The sequence below is a fragment of the Talpa occidentalis genome, unplaced genomic scaffold (assembly GCF_014898055.3).
Source record: "Talpa occidentalis isolate TD23 unplaced genomic scaffold, MPIMG_talOcc4v2.1 talOcc4.16, whole genome shotgun sequence".
In the NCBI taxonomy this organism is placed as follows: Eukaryota; Metazoa; Chordata; class Mammalia; order Eulipotyphla; family Talpidae; genus Talpa; species Talpa occidentalis.
Genome location: NW_023601653.1, coordinates 39,300,970 through 39,321,223, shown reverse-complemented (window position 1 = coordinate 39,321,223; position 20,254 = coordinate 39,300,970). Strand labels below are relative to the sequence as shown.

The window sequence follows — 20,254 nt, the reverse complement described above, 5'->3', positions numbered from 1 at the left end:
TATTGGAAGGTAAACAAGCATAATTGTGTAATTAATTTAGTTAATGCATTTTTATCAGAGCTTTAATGATCAGAAAATGATGAAAGAAAATATAAAATGGAATTTGTTTTATTCCTGACTGCTTCTGAAAAGAAAAGCAAAAAATATGATCAAGAGAAATTTTATAGAAAATTATCTTTGTATCTTTGATTAAAAAGGATTACCAGGGGGCCTCCCCTGGTGGCGCAGCGGTTGAGCACTGGGTTGCGAAGCTGCCCGCAGCCTCTGCAGCACTGGTTCGATCCCTGGCTGCTCCCTGGCCACCAGAGGAGGGTCCCACATGGTGCGCAGACCTCTCCTGCTGCCCGCTGCTCCCCTCAGCAGTGTACTTCGGTCCTTCTGCCTGCTCTGCTCCCCGCTCTGGCTCTGGTGAATTCTCTCCCCCTCCCGCGCTTCTGACTGTACCCAGTGCATGTATAAATAAACAAACAAACAAACAAGCAAACAAACAAATAAATAAATAAATAAATAAATCTTTAAAAAAAAAAAGGATTACCAGGGCTTCCCTGGTGGCACAAGGGCTTAAGATGCAACCTATGAAGCTATCCACAGCCTGTGCAGCACGAGTTCAATCCCGGACCTTGCCAGGGAGCTACCCACATGGCACAGCAGATATCTTCTGATTTGCCTGCTGTTCCCCTCAGCAGTGTACTTGGGTCAGTCTCCCTGTTCCCCACTCTGTCTCTGGTGAATCCTCTCACTGCCCCCCTCCACCTCTGGCCTGTACGCCAGCTCTTGTATGCATAAATAAATAAATCTTAAAAAAAAAAAAAGGATTACCATATGACACAGTTGAGACTGAGTAATAACCATATTCCAAGAATTTGGTGGCCAGATTGTCTTTCTTATCAATGAAATAGTGAAATCCAGCAGTAACAACTGAGTGGGACTGTGCTATCCATGTCTCTGGAATGGGAATATTCACGTCCTTGGAACTACATATCTCAGGTGAATACTACAATCTCCAGAACCAAGACATCCTCATTCTTTCAATATACTCAAGCCTATCTAGATTAGATGAAAATCCTCTGTGTGGACTGCTAGTTGTGTCAGCATCACTGGGATGACCCAAGAGACTAAAATTTGCTTTCCTCCTGTCTAGGTCCACATTGGTACTTATGCCAGAAAATGGGAAAAACTCTATGCTAATTTAAGGCCCAAACTCCTAGAGTGCCAGGGTGTTGTTGGAAGTAGTAGATAACCACAAAGTAGACTTTGTAAGCATGCCTGATTTTCTGATTATTTTGTAGATTTAAAGCATTCATAGTGAGGTTTTCAGTACAACTAACAAGATTATTCTAAAATTTCTGTAGAAGAACAAGATTAGTTTTTAATAAAACAGACAGTATTAAGCTATCAGTTATTATAAAATTATACAAGTAAAATATTACAATATCAGAACAAGTAATGAGCTCTAAAACTATGTTATAGGGGCCTCCTTGGTGGTGCAAGGGGTTAAGCACCTCACTATGAAGCAATCCTCAGCCACTGTAGCACAAGTTTGATCCAAGGCCGGCCAGGGAGAAACCCACATGATGAGGCAGACCTCTCTTGTCGCGCCCACTGCTCCCCTCAGCAGTGTATTTCAGTCAATCTGCCTGTTCTGTTCACCACTCTGTCTCTGGTGGATCCTCTCATGCCCCCTCACCCCGCAACTCTGGCCTGTGCCCCAGCTCTTGTATGTATAAATAAATAAATCTTTAAAAAAAAATAAAACTACGTTATAGAAAAACTTAATGTGAAATACGAGGAATATCTTGAATCAAGTCAAACTCTCACACTGGAAAACTTGTTGACTCAGAAAAATAATTCAGATTAGAGCCCTATCTCATACTATTGCTAAAGTAAATTTTTATAAAATACTAGAAGCATGTGTATAAATGATAACTGATATATGATAAATGATAACTGCCCTCTGGAATAGGACTCTGGAATAGGAATAATTTCCAAGCATAAAAATAATGGGGAAAAATCACAAAGGAAAAGATACTTTTGATAACATAGGATTTTTTTTAAAAGATTTATTTATTTATACAAGAACCAGGATACAGAGCAGATGCGCGGAAGGGTGAGAGGATTCAGCAGAGACAGAGCCGGGAACAGAACAGGCAGATCTACTGAATTACACTGCTGAGGGGAGCAGCAGGTGAGACAGGAGAGAATCTCCCTGGCCAGTCAGGTTCGAACCCGCGCTGCAGAGGCTATGGACAGCTTCACAGTGTGGCATTCAACCACCTGTGCCACCAGGGAGGCCCATGATGACATAGGATTTTAAAGCCTCTGCATTTCCTCCCCCCCAATAAAATATAAGCAGTAAATTTAAAAAATTACAATAAGCTCAATAAAGCAAACTTGCCAATCAATTAAAATACTCTTATAGCAACATAAAAATGAGCATAGTACATAGACATCTTATACTGTCTTAAATATGCTCTACCTCAATAAGAATTTAAAAAATCAAATTAAAAGGATACTGAGAAACCACTTTTCACTTTGAAGTCAGCAAAATAGTTCACCTGATTAATAACCTATGTTGATGAGTTACAGTAAGGCAAGCTCTTCCCCGCACTTTAACCAGGGTACAATTGGGCTCCACCTTGGTGGAAAGTATGTGGAAATTTTTCCAATTTATTCTAAGAATCTTTTCAAAAGTTCATAATTTACATCCTCATAGTTTATGTCCTTTGACACAATAATTCTAAGAATCCATTTTAACATGATGAGCTCTATGATTTCGGTACACTCAGCAACAGACAATTGGTTTCTGCACAGCCACTCTGTGCTGGGCTACTGTGCGAGGAGTTGTCCAACAATGGCCTGGGACCTTAGAGAGGATGCCTACGGTGATCGTTGACACACGCAAACCCTGCAAACTCTAAGTAAGACACTTATTTTGTGGGTGAGTAAAAAAATGACAATATGTTTATAAATGGAATACTATTAAGGGCAATAAAAACAACTTTTGGGGAAATCTATGATGACATGAGAAAATGCTTATGTTAAAGTGTTAGGAACAAAAGAGTCATGATGCAAACTAAATACATAATATTGCCACAATTATGTGAAATGTGCATTTGTAGAAATATTTGAACATGTTATGTAACTGATCTCTGTATTTTCCAAAAGTCATAAATCCTGGCCTCTATTCTCAACTCACCACTTACTACCAATGATTGTGGGAAGGTCAGTTTAATCTCATGCACCTTAATATTTTAATTTTTAAAAAGGAGCTGTAAGTTTGGACCTTGGCTCATTCAAATAACTCAGATCCAAATGAAGAGGTACTCTGCAAGCTGAAAAGCTGTAAATAAACATCACATACTATTATCTTCTTAGCAAAAAGGATGATTAAATCTAATAGCCTGAACCCGTTTCTCCCTCTTTTTCCATGTCTCTTCTTGCCTTCAAATTCCCATTTAATACAATACAAGGTTTTTCTTGACATCCCATTTGCTCCTACTTACTTACTTGGCTTCTTTGCCATGTATATGTTCACTATATGAATCCACATTACTGGCAAGATTTATCTCACCTGGCAACTTTCTCTTGTTAATCTGGTATCATTCATCAACTAGGACTACATAGAGTAAGTAGGACATTATCAAACTGTCATTTCTTCACTCCCATGCTCACCTTTTGCCTAAAGGATGAAGGGACAACAACTGAGTTGCCCTAAAATCAACATCTCTTCAGGAAAGCCTTTCATATTCCTTCCGATGGGTGACATCTGGAGCTTAAAAAAGGGTCCCGTCACCATTACATTTTAAGTGTAAACCTTTCTCTGAGTGAAGACCACCCACCTGATGCCTTGTGAGGCACTGTTCCCAGCAGAGGCACATTAACGGTTGGATCTGCCATGATGCCTTTATCCAGGGAGCGCAAGGACAGGAATTCATAGAAGTATTCTGCCTACGACAAAAGGCATTGACAATGAGTACCATGGAAACCAAAGAGAGCATGAAGGCACTTCTCAAGTCATTACCCCTCTGATGGGAGGGTGACATGTTTCACTACAGGGATTCTGAAGCATACACCTAAATGCTGTGTGGCATTACTCCCCTTTCTGGTTTTCAGAACTCTAGAATGAGATCGTCTATTTGAAAAGTGCTCCTTTAAAAACAATAAGATTTATCTAAAACATTCACAAGGTAGGCTTTTATAGTATCACTTATTTGCTATCTCATAAAAGGATTGAGAAGAAATGCTCTTAACAAAACAAGTGATGTAACAACAATCACCAGCTGTGCTCAGAACATCCATCTCAACTCCGTGGGTAATTCTTTCTTTTCAAACCTGAACAGAGCCCTTTGAACAGAATTTGGAAGCTATAAGTAAGGGATAATGAAAGCAGCAACCAATTGGGGAAAAAAAAGATATTAAAGTACAAAATTCACTGATGTAGCTGGGAACATTTATTTTTCAGCCTTGTAGTCTTTGAAAGGTTTTTATTTAAGATCAACTTTATCATGGTGAGAAAAGCCTGAAAATGCAAAACCCATCACTGCAATATGACATATATACAATGTGACTTCATATGAAGAGGGTAATGCCATAAAACTTTATATTGTAAATAGTCCATTTTTCTACTTAGTTGAGAAAATGATTCCTGCTACTTCAACACCATGAAATCTTCAAAGAAGTGATGAATAATCTTACTGTAGAAAAAAAAAATTTAAAGATTTATTTATTTATATAAGAACTGGTCAGAGGCACGGGAGGGTGAGAGAATTCACCAGAGATAGCAGGGAGCAGAACAGGCAGATGGACCTGAAGACAATGCTGAGGGGGGCAGTGGAGGAGACAGGAGAGGTCTGCTGTGCCATGTGGGAATCTCCCTGGCCAGCCGGGAATCGAACCGGCGCTGCAGAGGGCTGCAGAGAGCTTCACGGTGCTGTGCTCAACCTACAGCACCACAGGGGAGGCCCCTTACTGTAGAACTTTGATGCTAAGCTGGTTCTCATCTGGATTGTGAAAATGGTTTTCAGTGGAAGCGATGTTTGTTTTTTGCTTAGGAATCACGAATAATCAATAGCACAGATGCTAACATTAGAGTTAGAAAAAGAGAGTGATTCTGCAGTTACCTGTTGATATGTTCAGAATTTGGATGGGTTAATTAACAAATTTAATTACATAAACATGAATAAACAGGTTTAAAAATATGCAGTATAAAATGTATTTTCCAACATAGAAGATATTAAGACATAGTAGACAGCCACACAACCAAGCCATAGTATCAAATGCTTTAGGTGTTAAGGACTTTATATGAGGAGGGTAATGCCAAGTGGTCATCTCAGCTGCCTCAGGGCATCATCTATATGTGCAGAGTTAAAAAAAAAAAAAACACAAAAAACACTCCCAAAACAAAATCCCTTCCGGTTTCATTAGATCAGAAGGAACACCTTGAATGACCAAATTCCACTGCAGCCCCTTCTTTGACTTGTGATGGTGGTTTCAGAAGACTACTGTGAAGGATTCCCTAAGTTGTAACAGAGCAGAGCTGCATGAAGTAAATTTATGAAATTCACTCCTTCAGAGGGTCCTAAGGATAAGGGGTACAAGACAGTTAGTTCCTGCCCTGCTTAAGGGAAGATAGAGGTTTGCCAGAAGTCTGTTGAAAGGAATGTCATCAGGAAAGATAATTCTATTTGTAATGAATCCCTCAAAAAATGAGAATATGATTTCTGTCCCTACAAGAAAACCAATAACTATCAAAGTGGACTACATCTTAGCATTTAGTGAACCCATGTATTTATTTATTTATTTTTAATTCATATATATTTTACATCTTTTTTTATAAAGATTTATTTATTTATACAAGAACTGGGGTACAGTCAGAGGCGCGGGATGGTGAGAGACAGAGCAGGGAGCAGAACAGGCAGACAAACCGAAGACACTGCTAAGGGCAGCAGCAAGTGAGGCAGGAGAGGTCTGCCGCGCTGTGTGGGTTTCTCCCTGGCCGGCCAGGAATCTAACCCTCACTGCAGAGGCTGTGGATAGCTTCACAGAGCAGCGTTCAACCCGCTGTGCCACCGGCGATGCCCATCATTGTTCATTTTTAAACAATGTTTGCTTTTTTCCTTTTCCCCTCCTCAGGTGTAGTCCCCATAGAATTTCCTTCACCAGTGCACCTGTGCACCATCACCTCAGTCCCCTGTGCTCCTCCCTCCCTCCCTCTGATCCCTCTCCCTCCTCCTCCCCTGCAGGATGTCTCTGATTTATAATTGTCTGTTTGGTTTTGTTTTGTTTTGTTGTGTATTGAACTGTTATTATTCCCCACCCCATGTATATTATTTGGTTCTCCTATATTCCTCCTATAAGTGAAACCATCCAATATTTTTCTTTTTCTTTCTGACTTATTTCACTGAGCATATAATTCCTTCTAGCTCCATCCATTTCACTGCAAATGGCATGAGTTTATCTTTTTGATTGCTGAATAGTATTCCACTGTGTATGTATACCACATCTTCTTGATCCACTCATCTATTTTTGGGCATCTAGGTTGTTTCCAGGTTTTACCTATTATGAATAGTGCTGCAATAAACATATGAGTACAAGTATTCTTTTGAATCAATGTTTTTGTGTTCTTTGGTGTACCTGTGTATTTTTTTATGTTCAAATTGTTTTTTTTAATTTTTCTTATTTTTAAACAATATTTTCTTCCCCCCACCCCCTCAGATTGAGTCCCCATAGAATTTCCTTCCCCAGTGCACCCGTGCACCATCACCTCAGTCTCCTATCCTCCTCCCTCCCTCCCTCTGATCCCTCTCCCTCCTCCCCCACTACAGTATGCCTCTGATTTATAATTGTCTGTTTTTGCTTTGTTGTGTTTTGTACTGTTATTATTTTTTTACACTGTTGTTTTATTTGGTTCCCCTATATTCCTGTTAGCTCCATCCATGTTGCTGCAAATGGCATGAGTTTATTGCAGCACTATTTACAATAGGTCAAACCTGGATACAACCCAAATGCCCAAAAATAGATGACTGGATCAAGAAGATGTGGTACATATACACAACGGAATATTATTCAGCAATCAAAAAAGAACCCATGTATTTTAAATGAGTTCTACCAGCTACACTTCTTTGAGCTTTAATAATGCTAATCATTTAAGATTCTGTTCTAAACTTTAACTGGAGTTTTAAAAGGATTTATTTAGTACTGAGTGTTTGTACAATGAATAACTTGGCTTAGTTATATTACCAAGTATAATTAGCAAGTACAATTAGCAACCATAACACAAAATATATCTATGTATTGCATACCACGTGCCAGGACTTAGTCAAAACATTTGTATTAACAATACATGTGAGGATAGACAGAAAAGAACTGAGTAAATAGAGTACAAATATTTTGAAACTAAAACAGTTTGTGGCTATTTTGCTTTTGATACCATATATAAGTTGCTGCTCTATAATTGTATCTTTGAACTTTATCACATTATAAATTAAATCTACATTAAAAATGATATCTTAAAATTATTTTGATAAAAACTAATTTCAGCAAGTTTTGAAAATCAGTTTTTGTATTGATAAGACAAGATGCCATGATTAAAACAATGATTGAATAGGATTGATGGTAACTACTTTCTTTTTCTCTTTTCCAAATTTTCTACATGTAGTTCTATATATTTTATACTGACGTGCACAGAATCAATACATTTATTTTAAAAATTAATAATGCACCCTTCTTTCAGTTCCGTATGACTGATGTTAATCACTGGCTCTATTTTTATTATTCTCTGCTCATAGATGAAATTTTCTTAAAATTTACATAAGCACATGAGCTGTGCTTATGTCACAATTTGATTTAATTTCTTGCGTGTCTCCTTGAAAGCATGCTTTAAGAAAATAACCATCAGTATTAAAGTAGCTTCTGAGTGTCTCTTTCAAAACTTTTTGATAATGTTCAAAGAATGTGGAAATTAAAGAATTTCACTCAGAGCCCAGAAACATAAGGTCCTATATAGCCCTCAGGACTACAGTTGTTGCTTTTGAGTATGGTCAGAGGAGAAGGCTCGAAAGCTTGGAATTGGTTATCATCAGTAATGGAGAGTTTATCATTAGCACTGACATGACTACTCAACATGATACTGCTATGTTTGTTTTTTTCAAAGATTTATTTTTATTAATTTATGCATACGAGAACTGAGGTGTAGGACAGAGGTGTGGGGGGTGAGAGAATTCACCAGAGACAGAGTGGGGAGCAAAATAGGGGGATCTACTGAGCCATGTAGATCCCCTGGCTGTGGATCAAAACCAGCCAGCCTCTGTGGATGGTGATAGCTTGATAGTGCTGAGACTTTAACCCCTGTACCACCAGGATGGCCAGATACAGGTAGGTTTAATGGACTTCTTTGAACAGCAGATGATCTGATCTTGTCAATAACAAATTTCCCACTGGAGGGTTTAGGGTCGCTCTCTGCTTTCTTCAAAAATTAGTAAACAACAGTTTTCTAGTGTAATTTGATGACTACATCATAGGGCAGGAATGGGTTAAAACAATTTATGCATACAAGAACTGGGGTACAGGCACAGGGCAGGGTGAGAGGTGGCGAGTGAGAGGATTCACCAGAAAGAGTGGATAACAGAACAGGCAAACTGACTGAAATACACTGCTGAGGGGAGCAGTGGGCAAGATAGGAGAGGTCTGCTGTGCCATGTGGGTAGCTCCCTGGCCAGCCAGGGATTGAACATGTGCTTGTGATGCTGCGGATAGCTTCACAGTGCTATGCTTTAAAACAGTTTCTTACTTGGATCTTACTAGCAAAAGGTAGTTGTCTTTGTCTTACTTGTTAAATGCTGTTGTAACCTCTGAAATATATAACTTCTTTCTTACTTGGTATATTTTTTTAAAAAGAGGTTTGTTCATGTACTGTTTTGAATGCCTTCTTAAAAATTCCAACTTGAAAACCACTTAAGATTTGACCAGCCTTTTGTCTGTCTGAGCTTAACACTGACTTCTTTCAAAGTTTCACCTTGTCATTAAAGGTATTTACTGACATCACCAATAGCATATAAATATTTCTACAAATAATTATCACCATCAAAAGGTAGACATGAAATATTTTCATCATTTAACTTAAGAGCTTAAATATTTCCCTGAGTGTCCTAGAAAATGACTTATGAAATAAACAATAGATTTATTATATTTTAACTTCTAGACAGGACTTTATGTTTTTACTTTATGATATAATAAATATTCTTAGTCCCAAGCCTCTCTACTGGAAAAACTTAATTTGGGGACAAATAAAACCTAAATTCTATTGCCAAGGAGAACAGAGAGAGCTAGTTTTAAAGTTTGGGAACCAGTTTCACAAATTGTAGACTTATTACTTAGATAAAAGGAATTCAGAGCATGAACTGTAATTGGTAGGGTGGCATATTGGAGAGCATGAAACCTCTATTAGGAAAAAGTACATTTTGTTTCATTAAATGACACTAGTGGAAACCCAGGTAGCAGTATGTAGAGTACTTACTTGGGAAACACATGAAAAGATTGCCTTGTAGTCAAACAAAGAATGGGTTTGTTCAGGAGAATAATTCACTTCTAAATTAAGTTCCTAAAAATTCCTGCTGGCCTGGTTAGCCATGCAGTAAATTTTCTTTTCAAGGCGAAGTAGAAAAGACACCCAAATATTATCAAGAGAGGAGTGCTGGAGGCCGTTTATCTTGCTTCCAAGCAGCTTGGCTAAATATGAGGGTTGTTCCTTCCAGAAAAGATGAAGACATCACTTACACAGGAAAATGGGACAACTTATAAGGGCTTCACTCTGGCACTCGTTTTTGGGTAGACATGAAGAAAGGAAGCAGAGAATTGCATTAACTTTTGGGAGGAATGGAGAGAATCCAGTATTTCTTTCCACCTTTGAAGTTCTGGGTTTATGATGTATATTTAATCTAATAAGTGCAATAATTGTAGGAACCTCTCAGTTAAAAATCAAAGGTTCTTCATAAAACCATGGCTCTCAAACCTCTTTTAACTTCATGTATCATGATGCTGACCTAAATGTTCATAGGCAAACACAAAACAAAACAAAACAAAAAGGTACCATATTTGTTCTTAAGAAAATTTCAGGTGGTTTACAGATAGAAACCACACAGGTTGAAAATTCATAAATAATTTTGTTTGAGTGTTTACTATACTCCAGTTATTGTTCATTTAATTCTTACAACAACCTTCTATGAGAGAATACAAGAGTTTTCAGATTAGCAGGACACTGAGAATTACTAAAGGACATAAAACAGCTCTTATACTGTGTGAAGGGCAAGAAGAAATATACTAAAATAAGCGAGAAAGGAAAATAGCTCAATGTTATGGTCCCAAACAAAACGAATAAGCATGCCCATTGCTTAAAATAATCTGACGCCTGAATGTCTAGACCCAAAATTGCCAGATCTCACATTCTTCCTCAGCATTCTTCTTGTCACCTCTCTGCAAAATTTCATCCTTCAAACTCAAAACTCATTATCCTTGGATTCTGTGACACTCTGCTGATCTCGTGTGTCTTGATTTTCCTGCATTTCCTCATTAACTCTCTTCCTTTCAGCTCACGAGCTTAGCAAGTCATTCAAAATCAGGCTTCAGCTCATTTCTCTTTATTCTGCTCTTCTCTTTATTCTGTCATAGAACTCACACACACTAAAAGATTGAACTATTTCCTTGCGGGCAACGGTGCTCAGAACTATTCCCACTGCCTCGTGGCCATGCTAGTGTGCACAGGTCTAGTGCCTTGTCCTCCCAGACCAGCTTCCCCACCTGATTTCTTTATATCTGTCAGCAGTATTATCATTTTTCAATAGCAATGGTACTGACCTCAGACTCATCCCTGTTCCCTGCCTTGCCTCTTCTCCTAAGGCCTAGACCCCAAATTGTATCCTCTTCTCTTATAATATGGTTTGATTCTATCCCTTTTTTTCCTTCCCACTGCTTCCAGCCTAATTCAACTTTTTTCTCCTCATGTTGATATTATTATAGCATTTTTTGAAATACCCCTTTGTCTGCCTTTTGATAGCATCTGTTATCATATAAATCAATATATATAATTAAACATCGCTTTTTGCCATGTCACAGTATTTTCCTGTGACTCCTTATATCCATGTAAAGTCTTTATCCTGGTAAGTGCCCTCCACAGCCCAAATATCCTTAATTACTTTCTTTTCCACTAGTGATTCTCTTCTGAGCTCAACCAGCTGCTCTGAACACACCCTAGCCATGTCTCAATTCCAGTGTTTCCACCTGTACTACCTGCAACAGGACTTAAACCAGCTTACCCTTAAACATACACTGCCATGTATTATTACACTTTTCATATGTGAAGATCCTGTATCCTCATATGCATTTTGAATTCTTTGTTGTTACGATGGGACTATATTTTTTTCTGACACGCTATTGGATGTTGACTCAGCATTGTGCACAAGCAAAATATTTAATAAATATGTGCTGGATGAATGAATGATCTACTAAGAAGCTTCAGCAATGTGAGCCCTGCATTCCCGAACACATGGTTGGGGTGCGAGAGTGCTGGCCTCTGAGTCTACTGACAAGCAGCAGCTTCTCTGTTTTGGCGACTGCTAAGTTGCTTTTATAGGTCAAAAGTTACTCTTTTTCCCTGCTATGTGGTCAGTTACCACAGCACAGAGAGAGAATAAAGAACTTTTTTTTTTTAAAAAGAGCACTGACATTTGATATCCAGCCAATCTGTGTGTAGTTTGTAACTGTCTTATGCTTATTCCGGACAAAACCTTGGCAAGGAGGCTCCCAGAAAGAATGTAAACAGAGTACATAAACAAGATTCAGTTCTGAAACATCATGTTGTCCAATGCTCTGCTGGTTCATATTTCCCGCTTGGGCCTCCTTATATGCAATAGATATAACTGTAAATATATGTAATTTATATAATTTAAAAAATTTATAAGTTGTATAAAATTGTGTAAATGGACATAAATTTTGTCTCCTGTATATTACACTGCATAAATGAAATACAAACTATTACCTTTTTCTTTCCATTTTTTTGAAACTGGCTCTAAGAAGAACTTCTTTCAGAAACATGAAAGAAAAGCACCTTCTCAGGCAGAGTATTATTTAATTATTTCACTGGTCTTGGCTTAAACCGACATTGAATGAAGACAGAATCTCAATCGGCCTATTTCTTCTATTCTGGTAATAGTTTTTATACACCCTAGACTAGACCACAGTCAGGGCTGGGTTGAAGGAGTAAGTTATTGGAATATAATGGTAATATTAAATTTTAAAGTCCAAGTAAACACATCGGGATGACACGAGTTTTGTAAACTATAACTGGCAGGAGATCACACAGTTCAGTTTCCCATGAATCTAAAATATCTAAGACATTTTCCATTTTTTCCTCTGAGGGTTTGGAATCATCATTGCTCATGCAAACCAGACACAGACCTGGCTATCTGACAAATGATTGGCTAGTCACTCTCTTTTAAGATTCCTAAAGATAGGAAAGCTATGCAACAGAGTAACATATTGCTATTTTGACTTAGATAACCAAAAGCTAGTTTTGTTTTTGTTTTTGTTTTTGTTTTTTAAGGAAGGGTAACAAGGAAGTAGAAAAGAAAAGCCTTGGGGAATGGAGAAATTTTTTTTTCAGATCTTTTAAAGATTGGAAAAAAAGGGAATGAGTATAAAGACAAAGAAGACTCTAAATAGAAAGACACTGCAATTTTGCAAATTGTCAACTTTTCTTTTCAGCACTGAGGTTTCTGAAAACTTCATTCCTCTTTATTCCCCAAGGCTTCTAGGCCAAATATCTCCTCCTCCTCACAGTAAACTTGCTCTAATTCAAGCATCCACAAAGTTATGGGTCAATGCAACCTTACAAATTGGGCACAGTATTGGCTAGGGGACTAAGGAAAGAAACTCATTACACATGGTGCAGCTGGCAAGTTGGGGACCAAGAATGGTCCAAATAGAAGGTGTGAAGAAAGAAACAATGTGGAAGAACTTGGGGGCCAAATTATGGATTTCTCTTAGTTACCAAGAAAGTTTATTATTTGAGAATATGGCAAGGCTATAGAGCAGTGATATAAAAACAAATGTTTCAGAGGAAATAGACAAGGGAGATTTCCATTTTGAAAAGGGAATAGGAATACTTTTTCCATTTTTTTTCTTCTTATTGTAACATTTATATTTGAGTATTTCTTAAAGCTTAAGAAGTAGTTACTGGGTATTCATTCATATGGTGTAAAAAGAGAATTGTGCTAAGAGCTAGTTCTTTAATAATAATTTTTTTTTTCAGCAAACTGATTATACTTACACCTTAGTACCTCAACCCCTGGCTCTCTCTCCATGCATTTCCCATGTCAGTATATTTCTGCCCATCAATTTTTTTTAGGACAGGATAACAAGTACAAAATATACAAATAAAATTGAGTAAATACATATAAGTAGCTCAAAAGAGGCAAGATTAATGTCCCATTTCTTTATGAATTCTTTATGATGCATAGTACTCTCTGGGGGGCATGTATATATTTCATTCTATTGATAAAAAGTGTCTGAAAATTTTTAAGTGATTTAGAAATGTTAGAAGATATGCTCAGTGATGGCTTTCAAAATATTTAATTTAACATTAGGTCATATTTTCTTAGTTTTAGCTTCAGGTAATTTTCTAAAATTCTTGAATACATTTTCTATTGAATCCACATGCACAGTACTAACATACTTCTTTGATAAAAAATAGGAAAAAAACCAAACTTTTCCCTTTAACTTTGTGATTTGAAAAAATGCATTAAACTACTTTGGTAAAGATTATGAGATATTTCTGAATTTGACTTCTTTGTTCATATAGTTGTAATTTCATATATCAAAATATTATATTAAAAGACATCCTCCAACAGGCCTCCCTTGTGGCCTAGGGGTTAAATCTCAGCGTTATCATCACTGTAGCCTAAGTTCCATCCAAGGGCAGGGAACTGACCCACATAGCACAAAAGACCTCTTCTGTCTCGCCCGCTGCTCCCTTCAGCAAGTGTATTTCAGTCAGTCTGTCTGTTCTTTTCCCCACTGTCTCTGGTGAATCCTCTCACCCCCCGCACTCCTCTGACCTACACCCCAATCCTTCTACACACACACACAAAAAAAAAAAAAATTAAAAAAAAAATCCTCCAACAATCAGTTATTCTATACTTATGTAAGAGCCAAACAGGAAAAAAAGAGTCAATAACCTCACAATTACAGATTTTCAAATTCCAAAATTTAAGGGATTTGTTTTACCAAAAAAAGATTCAAGTAACAGTCATCACTATAATTTTTTAAATACTTCATAAAAAGCCATTGCCAAGAACATAGGGCACATTAATTTTTTTAAAGATTTATTTATGCATGCAAGAACTGGGGTACAGGCCAGAGGTACAGGGGGTGACAGCATTCACCAGAGACAGAGTGAGGAGCAGAACAGGTCGATATACTGAAATACACTGCTGAGGGGAGCAGCGGGCGAGACGGGAGAGGTCTGCTGTGCCATGTGAGTATCTCCCTGGCTGGCTGGGGCCAGGGATCGAACTCATGTTGCAGAGGCTGTGGATAGCTTCATAGTGCTGTGCTTAACCCCTTGTGCCACCAGGGAGACCCACACATTAACTTTTCAATATTCTATAATCTCTAGATATTTGCCATTTTAAATTGTTATTCATATATACATCATGCATCCTTTTCAAGAAAAAGTGAAACTGAGGCAGAATTTAAGCAATTTCCTGGAGAACACTGATGATAAAGATCTATAATCTGGGCCTCTCTGGTGGCGCAAGGGGTTAAGATGCAACCTATGAAGCTTGCTGCAGCCATTGCAGCACAAGTTCGATCCCCAGTCAGGGAGCTACACACATGGCACAGCAGACCTCTCCTGTCTCACCCGCTGCTCCCCTCAGCAGTGTATTTCAGTATATCCACCTGTTCTGCTCCCCACTCTGTCTCTGGTGAATCCTCTCACCCCCACAACTCTGGCCTGTACCCTACTTCTTGCATGAATAAATAATTAAATCTTTAAAAGAAAATCCATAATCTGAGGACTGGTTACATCTAATAATGTGCTCTTGGGCAATTTGTTTAAATATCCTGAGTCTCTCCTTTCCATGACCACTAATTTCATACTTTCCCCCAGTCTTCTGCCCCATTCCTGCTATCTTCACTCAGTTGATGAAAATATCCTACTGACAAAGAAAACAAGAAATTGCTAGATATAAATTATCTCAACTTTTCCTCCATCTGCCTACAAATAGACCACATCCACATTCAATCCTGCATTCACATTCAATCTTGCTTCCCTCCCATATCTTTTGAGATTGGTTCCATCAACTATCATCTTCTCTCATGTACATTAATGTGATGAAAGGTTAACTAACAACTCAACTCTGTCTCTACATGGCTATCTTTCTCCCTTCCTGGCATTTATAAAGCTGCCAGAGAAGTCTGGCCTCTTCATGGCCTCTTTTCTTGTCAATTAGATTTTTATCCCCATGACAGCATTTATGAAAATGGTTTCATAAAATACTGCTGGATGACCTCCAGCATTTTTCCATCTCAATCTCTCCCATATTCCTTGAAATTTTTTTTCTCGACTTATCATTTGTTTAAGGAACTGTGTAAGTTTCACTAGTGCAGCTTCATACCTTGATAAATGTCTACTCTAAAACACACCCACCACCAAACTTCTAGTACCATTCACCACTATCAAGTTGACTTCCTCTCCCCATTTTTTTCCACTCCTTCTCCACTTCCCACTGGTAACCACTATTTTGTTATCAGAGTCCAGGAGTTATTTTTGTTGCATTTTCTGAGTCTGTTTGTTTTGCTTTTCGATATTCCACATAAGAGAAACCATTCAGTAATTGTCTTAATCATTCTGAATTATTTTGCTTTATCATTGAGAAAACTGTACTATGACATGCAAAAGAATGAAACTAGATCACCACCTAACACCATTCAAAAAAATTAAAAATAAATTAAAAACAAGGATAAAACATATGGAAGAAAACATAGGTGACAGCCTCCATGACATCAACGGCCTCAGAAATCTCTTTGGGGTCTCAAGTCCAATAGTAAGGGAACCAAAAACAAAAATAAAGGAATTTTTTTTATTACAACCAACTTTTCTCTTCTTGACCTATATATAGCAACAGTCTCTTTGAGTTTTCCTACTCCTTCTCTAATTAATATTTCTGTAATTATCTTCACATGTTTCTTTTTTCTCTGTGCACCTTAAAAAGAAATCTGAATGTGGGCCCATGGGCCCTTAGGAAATCCATAGCTTTTATGTGCGTATGATTGTGTTTCTGGGAAAAGTAGACCATAGTTTTCATCACATTCTATAAGGAGTGCATGACTCAAAAAAATAGTTAATAATCTGCCTTGATGTCGATGTTTCTAGGAAACAAGTTGCTGGTCTGCCCTCTTTGTTTCTGCTCTCTTCTTGGGGAATCCTCTACATTTACATGACTTCAATTTCAGACACCTACATTTTAATGACCTTCAGATTTTTGCTCCAGTTTTCACTCTACTTTTGAGCCCTAGATTTGGATTGACAATTATCTGCCATTTTAACATGTTTTAAATAAAACCATTATTTTCCCAATGAACCTGCTTGCATATTTTTAAAGATAACACTCTATAGGTGATTACATATAAACTTGGCAGTACTTCCAGACTCCTAACTAAAGTTACACTATCCAACTCCACAAACTCTCAATGACTTTCAAATCTATTCCCTTCTTCCCATGGTCACTACCAAAATCCAGACACTTCCTCACCTATACTCCTGCCATTGTGCCTTATCCTGTCTTTCTAGTAAGCCATGCTCTCCAGATTTATGCCCTCCAATCTTTACTATTATCCAGTTTTCTAAATGCCTACTGGACCACATCATAATTCACATTTAAACCATTAATGTTCTAGTCATGAGGACGAGTTTAGCTACAGCTTTATATCTGACTCTGCCCACTAGCCTCTTCTCTCAAGTTTTTCCTCACAAGTGTTTGATTAGCCTACAGCCAGCTCTCCTACTCCTACTCCATACCTGGAATGTCCATTCCCGGCCCTTACCCACAAAGTCAACCTTGACTTACCTCTCCAGGCTCTGGTGAAATGTCACTTCTTTGGTAAAACTTTTCCTACTCCAGATGTTTCTTTCCTGCACTGTTTTCCATATCTTTTCTATTGTACTTACAGTAACAGTCAATTTACTTGTCTTCCCCATTTAACTCTCCTCTATGAAAGGAACTTTGTCTATTCTTATTTGAAGCCCCAGTGACTAACATATTTTTTGTGGCTCAAACTGTTTATAAAAAAAAATGAATGCAAGCTTTGAGTCAAGTTAGTCATATCCCTAAAAAATAGATAAATCATGTTTTGCCATGTCCATTCCAGGTCATGAAATTTCTGACTTTAAATGAAACTGAAGTGTAAGAACACTTGCAAAGCCTGGACTGAGAGAGGTAAACACTGGGAGATTCCATTCCAGGTCAGCAGGAAATGGAAGATAATGAGTCCAAGCTCAAAGACACTAAACTGGTCCTGAGCTGGCTCTCCCCATGGAAATAGCTAAAAGTCCAAATAACAATATCCACAAGGCTGGGGTGAATTTGGGTGAAATGTGGGCTACATTCACACCAACGTGGCTTGCATTTGAATTCCACTGCTTAGTAGTTGATCTTGGGCATATTCTTAGCCACTAATTCGTTCAACACAAACATCTTGAGTGTGTCAGGCAGTAGCTGCTGTGGATGCCTCAGATGCCAAAGATGAGTAAAACAGACCTAGTGTTTGTCCTTATGGATCTTGGAGGGTAGAATAGAGTGGGTCATTAATCAAGTAATTAAAAAATTAAGACTGTGGTAAACTGCTTCAAAGGACAACTATGGAGTGCTTTAAGAATTTGTAAGTTGACTTAACTTGAGGGTCAAGAAAGACTTGCCTGGAAAGAATGGCAGAATTGCGATCTACTTAAAGAGCAGAGGTTAAACAGGTGAAAGCAGGGAACAGCATTTTCTTTTCTTTTTTTAAGATTTTTAAAATTTTATTTATACAAGAGCTGGGGTACAGGTGAGAGGTGCAGGAGGGTGAGAGGATCCCCCAGAGACAGCAGGGAGCAGAACAGGCAGACAACCAAAAACACTGCTGAGGGGAGCAGTGGAAGAGACAGGAGAGGTCTGCTGTGCCATGTGGATATCTCCCTGGCTGGCCGGGAATCTAACTGGCACTGCAGAGTTTGTGGACAGCTTAAAAGTACTGCACTTAACCGGCTGCACCACTAGGGAGGCCCAGGGAACAGCATTTTTAACTGAGGAAAGAGCAGACACATTAACTCTAGCAGGACTTGGACAAGTTTATGGCACTGAGGGAAGCCAGGATCTACTTTAAAATCTACCAGGCTGGGCCTCCCTGGTGGCGCAGGATTTGGGACAAAACTTATGAAGCTCACTGTAGCCACTGCAGCAAGGGTTCGATCCCCGGTCAGGGAGCTACACACATGGCACAGCAGACCTCTCCTGTCTCACCCGCTGCTCCCCTCAGCAGTGGATTTCAGTTGATCTGCCTGTTCTGTTCCCCACTCTGTCTCTGGTGAATCCTCTTACCCCCAACAACTCTGGCCTGTACCCCAGTTCTCATATGCATAAATAAATAAATCTTTAAAATAAATAAACAAATAAATAAAATCTACCAGGCTGCAGCAAAGGGATGGAAGGAATTTTAACTATGAATGAGGGCCAGGATTTTAATTACTGCACATAAAGCATATTTTAATTTCTAAAGTGAATAATTTTAGCATTAAAATAATCAGAAGTCATTTTATTATCTGCAGGTGACTAGAGAAATTCCAGGATCTGCCTGAGGATTCACCCAAAGCCCCAAGGAGAAAGTAACCTATGTGGTAGGTTTGCAGGGACTTTTATGAGAAGTCCCTGCTCTGTGTGATTATATACCATGGCATTTTGCACTTACACAGTCTAATAGTTTTAAGCCCTTAGATCCTTATATAATGATTTTAAGAATCAAAGAGTAGATCCTCATATAAGGATTTTATCCTTTTCCATTTGTAATATTAGCCAATTTCACAATCTTTCTATATGGCCACTTAAAAAAGGCAAAAACATTCAGACAAATAGAAACCCTCATTATTAGTTTTGAAATGTTATATGTTGCTTGTTAACTCTCTCATTTCTATGAATTATTTCCTGTAAATTCTTCAGGACTTGCAATTACCATTCTAGATGTAAACCTAGTTAATGATAATCACTCTCTTCTGGAAGCACAGTGAATGACAGTGCTTTACAGTTAAAATAAACAGTTATGAGGCAGATGTGAGCCAACACCATAGTTAGTTAAGCTGATTCACTTTAAAGAAAAAAAGGCACATTAAAACTGAATCTACTGTCATCTTTTAGTGATGACTGTTGATCTGATGTGATGAGAGAAAGTTCACACACGTGGATGGGTAGATTCAGCTCCCGGATGGTCTGGAACATCGTTAACTCATACAGACTGATTCTGGCCCTGGTTCAAACTTCTAAGCCTTTGTTCTTGGGGCTCAGAGGATAGCTTTGAAGTTCAGGATAAAGCTCTTCTAACACACCATTACCAAAGAATAACCTTTTGATTATGATCTCATGAAAGTATAATCAATAACTTACATAAGTTAAAACCATGGCAAACAGTGACGGTCCTGTAATTGGACCTTTATGAATTCCATATGTTGCAATCTCTGTATTAGCTAGCAGTCTTGCATAATACATATATCTCTTCCCCAAACACAGCCGCTGAACTTTCTTAAAAGGCTATGAAACTTTTCACAGCTACTGTCAGCCTTGAACTCTCCAGGCCCCTAAGCTTGGGTGTGGGTACCTACGGGCAGGATTTTTTGAAAGCTTAAAAGGATAAATAAATAGTTCCCCCTAATTCAATAGATACTCATTTGTGTAAAGCAACTTAATCAAAGCCAGTAACTTTTTATTTAATTGCATGACTGTGTGCTTTAAAAATATATATCAGGGAAAAAAGACTTCTCCAATAAATCATTGTTAAAAACATAAGTGGAAAAAATACTTATTTAGGAAAGGTATGCTCTCATGTGACATTCTCAAATGATTGGGACTTGGCAAGGAAGCTATTATGTCATTATCTACATTTAAAAAAAATTGTATTTGCCTCTCTCTTTCATTAAGCTAAATGAACATTTTTACTAAATTTTATTTTTAGT

At 38.0% G+C, this 20,254-nt stretch overlaps 1 protein-coding gene across 2 annotated transcripts in view; it reads right to left on the bottom strand.

Moving 5' to 3' along the window:
• Positions 1 to 20,254, bottom strand: part of WIF1 (WNT inhibitory factor 1) — a 69,244-nt gene that overhangs the window by 22,652 nt on the left and 26,338 nt on the right. For both annotated transcript variants that reach the window (XM_037514052.1, XM_037514053.2), the window contains exon 3: positions 3,840 to 3,948. In XM_037514052.1, the coding sequence (XP_037369949.1) occupies positions 3,840 to 3,948 (109 nt within the window). The remainder of the gene's footprint in view (positions 1 to 3,839; positions 3,949 to 20,254) is intronic.